The 13108-nt window shown below is 43.3% G+C and overlaps 1 protein-coding gene across 1 annotated transcript in view; it reads right to left on the reverse strand.

Annotated features, from left to right (window-relative positions):
- PRKG2 (protein kinase cGMP-dependent 2) overlaps nt 1–13108 on the reverse strand; it is an 88009-nt gene that overhangs the window by 46306 nt on the left and 28595 nt on the right. Inside the window, exons 5-7 of the mRNA XM_066574918.1 lie at nt 11835–11940; nt 10709–10772; nt 2447–2524 (exon numbers count right to left, since the gene is read on the reverse strand). Coding sequence (XP_066431015.1) covers nt 2447–2524; nt 10709–10772; nt 11835–11940 — 248 coding nt within the window. The remainder of the gene's footprint in view (nt 1–2446; nt 2525–10708; nt 10773–11834; nt 11941–13108) is intronic.

The raw sequence follows: 13108 nt of genomic DNA on the forward strand, positions 1-13108 counted from the left end.
GAGTATTTTAGAATTGATTTCATATTTTACTCCAAAAATTAAAAATTGCTTAGAAGGGAATGGGTTTGCCAACCAAAAATTTCCGAATAGTTGGCAATCCTGGAACGGAAGAAATTTAAAGACAATGCCATCACTGGAAATGGATGCCCCATCAATGAGCTGATTGTCACAGGTTTGCCTCATAGAAGCACAGCGATCAGCTCTTTATAGGTTCCCATGGAACATACATGTAATATTACACACCAGCAATTTAAATGAAGGACAAACCATGGACTATATGGATGACCAAAGTCCACCACAGCACACGATGATCTGAATTTGAAGTTCCCCAATTTAAGTTAGAGAATAGAGTTGAGCGAACATACTCTGCCGAGCTTGATGCTCGTTTGAGTATCAGCGTACTCGATGGTGCTCGTTACTCAAATGAGCATCAAGCCGTGTTCGACCCCGCCCCAGTTTTTGGCTCCTCCTCGCTGTGATGTGCCTGTTTTGGCCCCTCCCCGCCGCGACACAGCGCACGTCATTGGCAAATGTTTCGGCTGGCAGGTAGGGGCAGAGAAGGAGAGAGAGAGAGGGGGAGAGAAAAGGAGAGAGAGAGAGGGAGAGAGGGAGAGAGAGAGAGGGAGAGAGAGAGGGGGAAAGAGAGAGAGAGGGAGAGGGAGAAAGAGAGGGAGAGAGAGGGAGAGGGAGAGAGAGAGAGGGAGAGGGAGAGAGAGAGAGGGAGAGAGAGAGGGGGAAAGAGAGAGAGAGGGAGAGGGAGAAAGAGAGGGAGAGAGAGGGAGAGGGAGAGAGAGAGGGAGAGGGAGAGAGAGAGAGATGAACCTAGGGAGAAAAAAAAAGCTTGGCACCCGGCGTCCCACATACAAAAATGCTCGAGTCTCCCATTATAGTCAATGGGGTTCATTGCTCGAATAGAGCTCTTGAATTTTATGAAAGGCTCGACTCGAATAACGCGGACTCGAGCATTTGGGTGCTCTCTCATCTCTATTAGAGAAGTGATCCCAAGGAAGAAGCTTCCACTAAAATATGCATGTGCTCCAATAGGGTATATATACAGGAGTTGTGTTTATCTGACAACCTATTGAATGTGGCTTTATGGGAATTGGTAAAAATCAATAAGATAGAACAGGACATATCATTACAATTTTCATACATAGTGTGTCCCAAAAGTCATGTCACACTTTCAAATGACTATGTTGTTGGGGTAAACCACAAAAGACACATCAAACAGGTGCCAAATATAAAACAAAGCTTTCAAGTTTTACGTTTCGAGGCGACTAGGAAAAAATAAAGAGTAGACAAGATGGTGATGGTTCAAAGATGGTACAGTGTGTTTGGTGGCTACCAAAATTTGAACCTATGACTTGTGTGTGCCATCATGTGCTTAATGAAGAACGCCACACAAAAACATTTGTCGTAGGGATAGATAGTTGAAAGATATAGTAAGCCTACTGGAGAAACAGTGTTCAGGAAGACCATCTGTTAGATATGAGCCAACTGAAGATATTCAAAAAATTACATTTGTAGTCCAAAGAAATTAGTGTGTAAATGGGCTCAACATTTAGGCCTTCCACAAATAACTGAGTTCTGAAAAAGTGTCTACATTTTACTGGTTTAAAACTTCAGTTGTTGAACTGCCATCCATCCAGATGATAATCACTAAAAGCGACAATTCTGCTGTGGAAATTCTAAAATAGGTTGCACCAAGTTAAAAAAATTACCTCTATCCACAGTATAGGGAATAACTTTATGATTGTGGGGATCCGACCACTGATTCCACCACTGACCCCAAGAACAGGAGTCCAGCCGGTCCCTGAGTGAATGGAGCAGAGGGCACACAGGTATGCCGCTGCTCCATTCACTTCAATGACAATATAGTAGATTGCCGAAGTGCTGGAACTTAGTAATCTCCGGCGCAGTTATTGAAATTAATGGAGCAGTGGCGTGCATGCGCAACCTCTGCTCCATTCATTCGGGGAACGACTGGGATAGGTGGGCGTCCCAGCAGCTAAACCACCGTTGATCATAAAGTTATTCCCTATCATGAGTATAGAGAATAATTTTACAACTTAGCACAACCCTTTTAGTGAAATTGACAATTACCACTTTTTACATCGTGTATTTTCCACTATTGAGTCCACATGTTCAATGGCACAACCTAAAAGTATAGTCTAAGGAACATTCCCATGAATTTGCTAAACGTGAGAATAGTAACCCCAGAATGTGTAGTGTGCTCTTGCCAGAAAGCATTTAATTGGCCCATTTTTACTTCCAGAAGGCACCGTAGCATGACAGAATTACCACGACGAGTTGGAACCGTTTCCAGTAATTTGTGAGTATTATAGCAACATCTTACTCCTATTACAACAGTATTGAAGGGCAAGCACTTGTGAAGTTAGGTCAACATAGTCTTAGATCATTGTATGCTATTGCTGGCTTGTCTCACCTTTCCTTTAGCAATGATAAAGAATGTGCTTCCTTCCTCTCCTTGACGAATAATATAATCTCCTTTTTCGTAGTGCTCCTGTTAATACAGTATGGTTGAAAAGTAAATAGAAGTTAGAGTAACTCTCAATACTTTTTTTCTGTTTATGCTCTGGTGTGAAGCTATTTAATGGTCTGTTCTCCATTCATACATATAGCTATGTTCAAAACTCATTCAAAGTTTGACAGGTTTGTTTGTCCAAATGGTACCATAGGTTAGCTCCATTCTACTATCTGTCATGTGACCTAAAAGTTTTAAGTGTGCAACTACAATTTGAACAATCACAGACAATGGCCATATAATTACTGAGTAAGGAGTGCATATAGATGCATCCTCTCAGCATGCAGGTAGCAGACTACCAAATGAGGGAGCTAATTACACCTGTGAGGGACACCGATGAGACAGCCACTCACACAGCCTCTTAATATAGAGGAGCTGCTTGGTGTATACTCCCACACAGAGTAAATACAAAGTGCCAGACCTTCTGATACATGTAGTGCACCATACAGACCAACAACCTATTAATGACATCATAATAGTTTGACGGGTTGCCCTGCACCTCAAAAAGTGAGTCACATTGGTACTGCCAACCTGGGCTCCCCCTGGCGTTTTAAAGCCACACTGCATATGAATGATAGATAATAAATACAAGGTATTAGTTGGATTTTGGCCAAAATACAACTAACAGGTGAGTTAGCTTTGTTTTTTTCACTCTTTTCTTTTTACAGGTTACACTCTACAGGGATGCAGGGCAGGATGCAGGTGAGTATACATTTTTTTATTTTACTGGCAGAACCCTTTTAAGGATGTGTAACGCCCCTGGCCAAGCTTGCTGGACCATGTATCTGTGCACCCTGCCACTGACAATGTTCTGAAACACCAGGGACATGCTATCACGTGCACGGTGGAACAGGACAGGGACCGTTTTTTGGGTAAAGAAATGGCACCTGGGAATCCAGTACTGTGGATGGGCATCATATTATGGAACATTTATGTCTCCAGTAGCCCGAAGAGCAGAATTTCCTTTGTAAGAGACTGTGGAAGGCTTGTGTTCAGGCTCTGTGCTCCTGGATGGTTGGGGGTGGCATTTTCTTTCATTTACCATAGCTAGGGGATGGAGAGCTGGCTGCTCCCCCGGGACATGCTGGGATATGGGGTAGATGTCAATGTCAGTGGTAGTGATGGTGGCGACTCAACTTCTGCTCTCCGTTTTCCACTCCTGGCTCTGAAGCTTGTAGCCCAATCTTCAATTGTAGAGGAGAAGCCTGAAGTAGGTGTGCTACTGCCTCTACACAAGACTGCCTCTCTGTGCTCAGAGGCTACTGTATGACCAGAGAGGGAGGGTAGGGGCATTGCCCTTTTGGTTTTAGGCAACACCCTACTCACTGTCTTTGCAGGGTGCTGCCACGTAACGTCTGCCTCTTCCTCCTCCCCCTACAAGCAGCTATGAAGACTCTCCCTCAAGTACTTTATTCTCTTCCACCTCATCTTTCTCTTTGTCATCCTACTCCTCCTGAGTGGACTCTATGTCACAGTGAGCATTGGTAGCTGGCAGCTCCGTATCTGCACCCCCCTGAGTACACATCACCTAAGGAGAGCTGAATACACACACTGACCCATCCTCATCTTCCTCTTCGGAGAAATAAAATGGTTGGGCATCAGTGCATTCAAAGTCTTGGTCTTCTCTATGTGATTGTATGGACTACCCAGTTGACATCCACGATACTAAATGATAAAATAACTCCTCAGACTGAACCATGTGTACTGCTTTGGAGGTTGTGGGGGATTTGGCACAGAACGAAGAAGAGGGAGGATGCTCATGGCCAACTGGTGCAGATTGCCTGCTGTATGCATGCGACTGGGAGGAAGAAGAGGTGTTGGTACTTAAGGCATGCTGTGTCATCCACTCTACGACCTGTTCTGTGTGCTGCAGATGTAACACATGGGCAGAAACACCTCCAAGGAATAGCAGTAGGCTTGCCTCACCTCCTACAGAATGTGGAGCTGTTGCTTCAGTGGAAGCTGCTTGAAGTACCAACTTGGCCCATCCTCTACCACCTTCACCACCACTGACATGTTCCCCACCCCTTGCTTTCTTCAGGTTTCCTTTTTATTGATTTTTTTTTAATTTAGTCCTTTTCGTTTACTTTTCAGTGTAGTTTTATGTAACATTTCAGCTAATGTTGTAGTTTGCAGAAACCACTGCTAGCTGCGTAACAATTCATAGTGGCCTGACTCATTACTGAATGACATCTGAGAGCACTGACACACACTGTGCGCATTTGCTGTTTCCCTGTATGGTTTCCTTTTGTTTTACATGAACAAAAAAAAACACTGCCAACTAAGTAATCTGCAATCCCTGGGTGGCACAATATATGAGAAGAGAAGGCCACACACTACAGCTTGTCTATTTCAGCACTGTCCCTGTTTGGCGCAGTATAATTGAATCCCCCAAGCCCGACTGCTACCTGCGCAATGTCTACAAATAATTTGTAGTGACCAGACAGGCGACTTTGAACGACCTCTGAGGCCACAAACTAATAAATGCAACATGTCCCACGCCAAAGCGTAGTTTGTCTGTCTGCTTTGCTGCTATATACATTGACAGCATTTATAAAGGCCTCTTCTGATCTATTCCATTATGCCTGAGGAAGAGCCCTGCGTAGTTTAAAAGCTCGCTGTAACATCATGTATTTTTGTTAGCCATTAAAATGTATCATATCTACAAGATTACTTGGTTTTTCAAACATTTTTTCGGAGGACCCTTGGTTTCTCTCTGCTCTCTTCTCTGCAACAAAGATACATTTTGCTGTCATCATGAATTAGCTGATAAAAGTGCAGGAAAGGAGAGACAAGGGCTGAAAACCAAATCAAGTCAGTCCAGCCTCACCGACAGATCACTGAGACTAAGACTGCAGTGTCTATATACCGTGATATGTAGAAGCTGCAGAAGACAAACAATGCAACATTTTTAAATAACTGCTATTGAAAATAATCACCCCCCCCCCCCCAAAAAAAAAAAAAAATGGCCATAACCTTTAAAGGGGTATTCTGGTGATTCAAAGTGAAGGTTATACGCTTCATAAGGCAATAACATTTAATTTTGCGATATAATGTTATAACTGGTTTGACAAAGCTGCAGAGTTACTGCTTTGCCTGTAGTTTACCCTACCCCTCCCCACACACTTAATTCTTATTAGTATCCAATGGTTACGTCCCGTACGCTACGCTGTTTTACTGGTAAGGCATGCACAGTGCCCTCAAATTCTGTAATGACGAGGCAGTTTGTACAGTTGTGAATTCACACTTGTCAGTAACTGGCAGTGGGGCATTGTGGGAGATGTAGTTTTTGCATTAGCATTTTAAATTACAATACAGAAATCTAAGGCCCCCTGTCCACGGTTTACCGCCGGCAAATTGCGCCAGCACCTGTCCACGAGTGGAGAATCGCAGCATGCTGCGAATTGCCCCGATTCTCCGCGGTCACCCTATCTATCAGATAGGGCTGACCGGCGGAGATTCGCCGGCGGCTCCCGCGGCCAATCTTCGCCGCGGGATACCGCATCGCCTGTGGACAGCCGGCCTAAAGCTGAATGGAAAGCAGCAGTGTCACAGGTTAGCAAAAAGAGGGACTGGAGTTCAGTTTGAAGATTTAGCTGCACAATTGGAGAAATGGCAAAAAGTGGAAATGTTAAGGAAACTGTGAAAATTTTGCCCAGTCTCCGGAATACCCCTTTAAGTGATTATGTGTCTCCCTTTACATACTACAGAGTTAACCCCTTGAGTGGCACGCCCGGAAATTTTCCGGACGAGCTCCACTGCTCCTAGCGACATAGCCCGGAAGATTTCCGGGCTATGTATCACTATGGGAGCTGCAGAGCACAATGCCACAAGCTGTAACATTGTGCTCTGCCTGCACAGACCCACAAAGAACAAAGCAAGGGCTTTGAAAAACCAGCAGAAGATATTGCTGATATGTCGGCAATCTCCTGCTTTGTTTACAAGTTGCCATAGAGACCATCGGCTTGTCAGAAGCAAGCCGATGGTCTCTGTGGCAGGGAGAGCTGGTTGTTAGCTGTCAGAGGACAGCTAGGTACTAGCTCTTACAGCAGAGATCAGAGAAAACCTCCGATCTCTGCTGTGTTAACCCTTTACATGCTGCAGTCTATGTGACTGCAGCATGTAAAGGGTTGTCACTGCAGCATGTAAAGGGCTGTCACCATCAGACCCCCGGAATGTGATCAGGGGGTCCTGATGGGTCCCTGTGGAAGTCCCCTAAAGGGACAAAAGAAAGAAAAAAAAGAAAAAAAAAAGTAAAAAAATTATTTAAAAAATTATAAAAACACTTGTCTCCCTTTACTTTGTAAAAAAATCCAAAATACAATCACACATGTGGTATCCATGCGTCGTAATGACCCAGAGAAGGAAGTTAATACATTATTTAACCCCTTAATGACATGGCCCCTTTTTTTCTTTTTTCCCCATTTCTTTTTTTCCTCCCCCCTGTTTAAAAAATCACAACTTGTCCCGCAAAAGACAAGCCCTTATATGGCCATGTCAATGGAAAAATGAAAAAGTTATGGCTCTTGAGACGCAACTGCAAAACTAGTTGAAATTCAATGATTAGACCATTTTAAAAAAACCTGCCCTGGTGGGCACGACAGGGTGGTAGGAAACCCGCCACTCAAGGGGTTAAAGGATAAAGTCCTGGCTGCCTGCAGACACTTCTAGGGAGCTTCCTTAGCTGCTAAGCTCCTGTTTTTGTGCTTGCGGGTTGCCATAAATTTATCCTTTAACTCGAGGACTGTGAGAAGGAAGCAAAGTGATTTGGGGCTGTATGAGAGAAACACGAAGCTCCGACCCCTATAAATACAATAGAATATTAAAGTAATCAGCACGGAGTGTTGAAACTATTCCGATAAAAAAGGATATAAAATGGTAACAGCAGGTTCCAGTTCTAGAGTACCCGATCCTCTAATTAAATGTAATTACAGGCCGTAGAACGCACTCATTCTTTAATATTCTGTATAAGCCAATAATTGCAGTTGCGGCTTCAATGCCATATATGTTCAGTAGATCACTTTATAACTTTCAAAACTTTTATATAAGTTCTATATATCCATAAAATGTACAGAGAAATGTATAAAAAGAGAAGAAATTAAATCCTATCGGAGGTTGTGGCGCAGATTTGGCTCAAAATGCTGGAAGCAAAAGCATGGCATGCAGCGCTTTTCATTTCATGCAACAGCCAGGCAGCTGAGCGGAAACCTAATGGACCCCATTATAGTTAATGGGGTCCATTCGGCGCTGCTCAGTTCCGTTCTGAGACGGAGCCGTCCAGCCGCGGGGATTCCTCTTTCCTGCTTCCCAAAAGTGCAGCATCAGGGCGCAGGTGCGAAAACAACCCTTATTCTTCACCATATACAGTATGTTACATTGTTTCAAACTTGTATCAGGTTTACTAAATAGAATTACAAAACATATTATGTTTTTAAAATACTCTAAATGTATTGCTTTTATTTTTAATATTAAACTACCTTAAAGCAAATAAACTGTACATGGCGAACCTGGCCGAGATGTGACTAGAAGCTCATTGAAACTATGTGATAATGATGATAATCACACAAATAACAGTGATAGTAATTAGAGATGAGCAAGCATACTTGCTAAGGACAATTGCTCGATCGAGCATTGCCCTTAGCGAGTACCTGCCCGCTCGGAAGAAAAGATTCGGGGTCCGGCGGCGGGCGGGGAGCGGCGGGGGAGAGCTGGGAGGAACGGAGGGGAGATCTCTCTCTCTCCCCCTCTCCCCCCCCCCCCTCTCACTCCCGCAACTCACCTCTCACCCGCGCCGGCAGCCGAACCTTTTCTTCCGAGCGGGCAGGTACTCGCTAAGGACAATGCTCGATCGAGTAATTGTCCTTAGCGAGTATGCTCGCTCATCTCTAATAGTAATGTGTCATTGATCTGAATGCCCATCAGATTCCTGGCTGGCAAGGATTCTATGGCTATTGGTAGAAATCTAGTTTAAAAGGCAAAAAAAAAAAGCAAACTAAACAATCTTGAAACTTCCTATCCTAAATACTGAAAGGTGAAGAGGTAGCAGGCAAAGTGCACTCCCATTAATCCTCATACCTCCAGATTTAATATCTGGGATCCAAATGGAATTCTCTTGTGGTTATTACGTCTGGTCTCCAAATACTCTATTAGAAACACATTTTCGTCTTCTAAAGAAAAATGACTGCGCTCTTCGTGAAATTACGCTGAATTATTAATTTGTAACATCTGTGTCAGTGTTACATTACATGGCCAACCCTCCGGAGGAAGCCGATCCAAGAAGACCTGTTCAGAATGATTTCATCATCAAAACCCTGGGAAATGGGAGAGCAAACACTGTATCATCATGGCATGGAATTAAGAAATGACACCAGGGAATTTCTATGAAATACTCATTGATACATTGGCGGTGTAATTTACACTTAAGTGCAAAGTGCTCTTTGACTGCATTTCAATAGAAGGTTGCTTTTCTTCTAGTAAAATTAGATGAAGAACACCGGACTGACATAAAGTCAACACCTTGAAAAGAGTTTCTTTCTGTTAAATCTTTCAGAAATGGAGTGTGCGATTCCTCCGCACGTATTTGAAGTGGCCGCCTTCCATATTATGTTTCTGCCCAAGAAAATAAACTAACTGGGCCGGTCTTTGCAGTTTGTTTCATGCACACATAGAACGCTTTTAATGAGCTCTCTTGTGCTTTCAAAATAGTTTTGCATATGTCTCACTTTCTTCCATAGTTCCTCGTATCCCCCTCGTCCTGAGAGTTATCATTTCAAAAGTGTAAGAAAAAAAAAATGACCAGCATCCGTCTCATGACTCAATGAGCTCAATGTGCTCCACAATATGTCATTCATCGTTAAATATTTCTATTATTCCTTGTCGCTCTTGGAGGAAAACCTCAGTAAGTATTGACCTTGTCAAAAACGAACTGTCCTGGAAACAAAAAGTTGGCGACCCTTCATACAGATCACGAGGAACCTGTTTGAAAGAACCTGGGCACTCGGGTATCAGTACTTCCTTATCATGTGGCTATGGACTCGTTAGTCCGAGTCAGATCCTCCTAGTAAATGCTAGCTAAGCTATTAGTGCCTCTTCCACTCCCCCTATTTAATTTGCATTCCGTTTCGCTTGTTATCACCATCAGGGGGATGATTGTACTATATGTACTACTGATCTACCTAGTATCCCTCTCTCAGCCACCTATCCCCTTTGTGTCTGTCTTGTTATTGTTGAAATCGTTTCCTTTCTGGGACCCCTTACTTGTGATATATAAAGGATGCTCGAGAATGGTGATTTTATACTTTGCAACTTACCACCTACGAAAATAAGACAGTGTCTTATATTCATTTTTGTTCAAAAAGGTTTAACTTTTTTACATGCATAGCTGCCTGGACACTATTTAAATTGACTTTTTTAAATTAACTGTTAGCAGGGCTTAATTTTGGAGTAGGGCTTATATTTCAAGCATCCTCAAAAAGCCTGAAAAATTATTTTGCATCCTCAAAAATTCTGGAAAATCATGCTATGTCTTATTTTCAGGGTATGTCTTATTTTCAGGGAAACAGGGTACTAAGTCTATCCGATTCTCCTAGTAGTGGTCTCTGTTAGGGTGGGTTCACATCTGCATTGGAAGCTTTGGCTGGAGCTTCTGCCGCGGATCTGGTTGAAAATACTGGAAGAAAAAGGGCTCCATGCAGCCCTTTTTCTTCCATCCAAAAGTCAAACAACTGGGCAGAAAGTTGGCCGACCCATTATAGTCAATGGGGTCTGTCCAGTGCTGTTCGATTCCGAACAGAGATGGAACAATTTGTCCGTGGGGATTCTCCTTTCCAGCTCCCCGATTGGGGATGTGATTGCTCAATTATTCCACCGTTTATACAACATTGTACCTATTGTGTCAAAGAAAAGGCAACAAAAACTTATGTAAACTAAATATTGATATTTATTTCATAATATCATAATAATGAATTTTGAGTGCAGCTGAGCCTTCCACAAAACAGGCAGTTGAATGTAGACACACAAGTGGTCAGCAGGTAAGCGGCGCAGCGTCCCACAGATTTTTGTCTTTTTTTCTATTGGCATCTATTGCACCTGTTTACGCCTTCAGGTAAGAAAGCTCAAGTCACACTTTTAAAATAAACTTCAGCCTGTTTTATATTCCCTTACCAGTTCCAAGCAGTCTGCAATCTTCATCAATTTGTCTTCTGGAAGCTTCTTTAGTAAAAATACACTTTGGAAAAAGAAACATTCATTTAAGCATAATTTATTATGCGTTTACCAAAACAACCCGCAGGCCAATGATGTGTTCTGCACACCCACACCTTGCAAAATAAAATTGGTACTGTACATGTAAGTCTCCTTCGGCAGAAGTGATATACTAGGAGTTTCATTTTGACTTTCTGCTACACAGATTTACGTAAATGTCCGTAATACGGCTCTGTTTTGTAGGGAGCTGCCCAAAAAGGCCATGAGACCATTGCTGTAGCTGCATGTCAATCCGAATTCCTTGTCACATAATTTATGAATCTGCTAAGAAAATTGGGGCGTACTCCATCTGCTCTGTATGTATGGAGATGTTCTCTCTTAGACGTATTGCTCGTATATCTGTGCATGAGCCCCAAGGATGAGCCATATGTCAGTCACCTGGATGCCATACAAGAGGTCCTCACTCTGACATGACTACAATGGTAATTCTGTCATGATATGAGTATGTCATTCTCGGGCACACTGGTGACTAGAAAGGTGCTACCTGTCGACACTTTTGAATATACAGTGATTGTTAGGCATTAGAGATGAGCGAGTATACTCGCTAAGGCTAACTACTTGAGCAAGTAGTGCCTTAGCCAAGTATCCTCCCGCTCGTCTGTAAAGATTCGGCTGCTGGCGTGGGTGACAGGTGAGTTGCGGCGGTGAGCAGGGAGGAGCGGGGAGCAGAGAGGGAGAATGGGTCTCCCCTACGTTCCTCCCCGCTCTCCCCCGCCGCTCCCCGCCCCCTGCCGGCCCCCGAATCTTTAGAGACGAGTGGGAGGATACTCGGCTAAGGCACTACTCGCTCGAGTAGTTAGCCTTAGCGAGTATACTCGCTCACCTCTATTAGGCCTCATTTTCCTAGAAAGTATCCTATCAGATATAACTCAGCTGTTCCCTTGGATTGCCATTGTGCTGATTCAGAAAAAGGACAAAGCAAACCGGTATGAATGATAACCCACCAGCTTTCGTTTCAAGTTTTGTTGCTGAGGAAGAGAACAAAGTCCTTCCGTTGTGTCCAACTGAAGAACATATAAAAATGTACCTTCTCAAAAAGTTCTGATATTCTTCATGTCTGGTCTGAGCCGTCTTCCTCATGATATTTTGGAATGCTTCTCGGTCTAGAGCCCATGTCCTGACGTTGGTGATGGCTTTGGGTAAAAAGAATAAAAGCAATGAAGGTTTTGATACAACATAAAATTAAACTTTTATAAAGTTGAGAAATGGTGGAGTTTAGCCCAGCATCTCACCTGAGCAACATCTATTAGATCCTGCTCCTTATTAGTTATCAGGGTCAGAACTGATTTCTTACTTTGCAGTTGTTTACTACTGACCACCTGCTGACTCCATAACTCAACAGAGGATAATGCAAATTCAGCCCAAACATCTAGGAAATATATTTGATATCTTATGACCATAAAAGTGTTGGACCGCTTCATTAAAGGGACAACAACCTTTTCAGAAATGGCTGTAGTCAACGTGAGCATGCTGAGTGTTCCCCGTTTTCATTAGGAACCTTATTAAACCTATTGCTGCTGCAAACAGCTACTGAGATGCGGAGGTCAGAGACAGAAAGAGCAAAGAAAACCAGCCCAATGCTTGGAGTAAACGAAACAAGATAATCTTGTAGATATGATACATTTCTATGGCCAACTTTCAGTACTACCTAGGTCTCTTCATCAGCTGGTCTAACAAAACAGCTGAAGAGACATTGTATATATATGTGTTTCTACGGCTATTTTGTTACACCAGCCTGATGAAGACACCTAAGTAGTCTTGAAAGCTTGCTGTTAACATCATATATTTTTGTTAGCCATAGAAAAGTATCATATTTACAAGATTATTGTGTTTCCCTCACTAAAACAATAACATTTGTTCTACTGGTTAACACGGCAGTAGAGATGAGCGAGCATACTCGCTAAGGGCAATTACTCAATCGAGCATTGGCCTTAGCGAGTACCTCGGAAGAAAAGATTCGGCTGCCAGTGGCGGGCAGGGAGTGGCGGGGGAGAGCGGGGAGGAACGGAGGGGAGATCTCTCTCTCCCCGCGCTCCCCCCTGCTCACTGCCGCAACTCACCTGTCACCCGTGCTGGCAGCCGAACCTCTTGAGCGGGCAGGTACTCGCTAAGGACAATGCTTGATCGAACAATTGTCCTTAGCGAGTATGCTCACTCATCTCTACACGGCACCAAACTTTTTTCTCTTTACATAAGAAATCAATGGATGCAGCTGCTAACCATCTCACTTCTCGATTCTGTTCACTTCACCTGATATTTCTCTACTTTGGCTCATCTTGGCACACGGAGATACTAAGTATC

Source organism: Eleutherodactylus coqui, chromosome 7, assembly GCF_035609145.1.
Source record: "Eleutherodactylus coqui strain aEleCoq1 chromosome 7, aEleCoq1.hap1, whole genome shotgun sequence".
Lineage (NCBI taxonomy): Eukaryota > Metazoa > Chordata > Amphibia > Anura > Eleutherodactylidae > Eleutherodactylus > Eleutherodactylus coqui.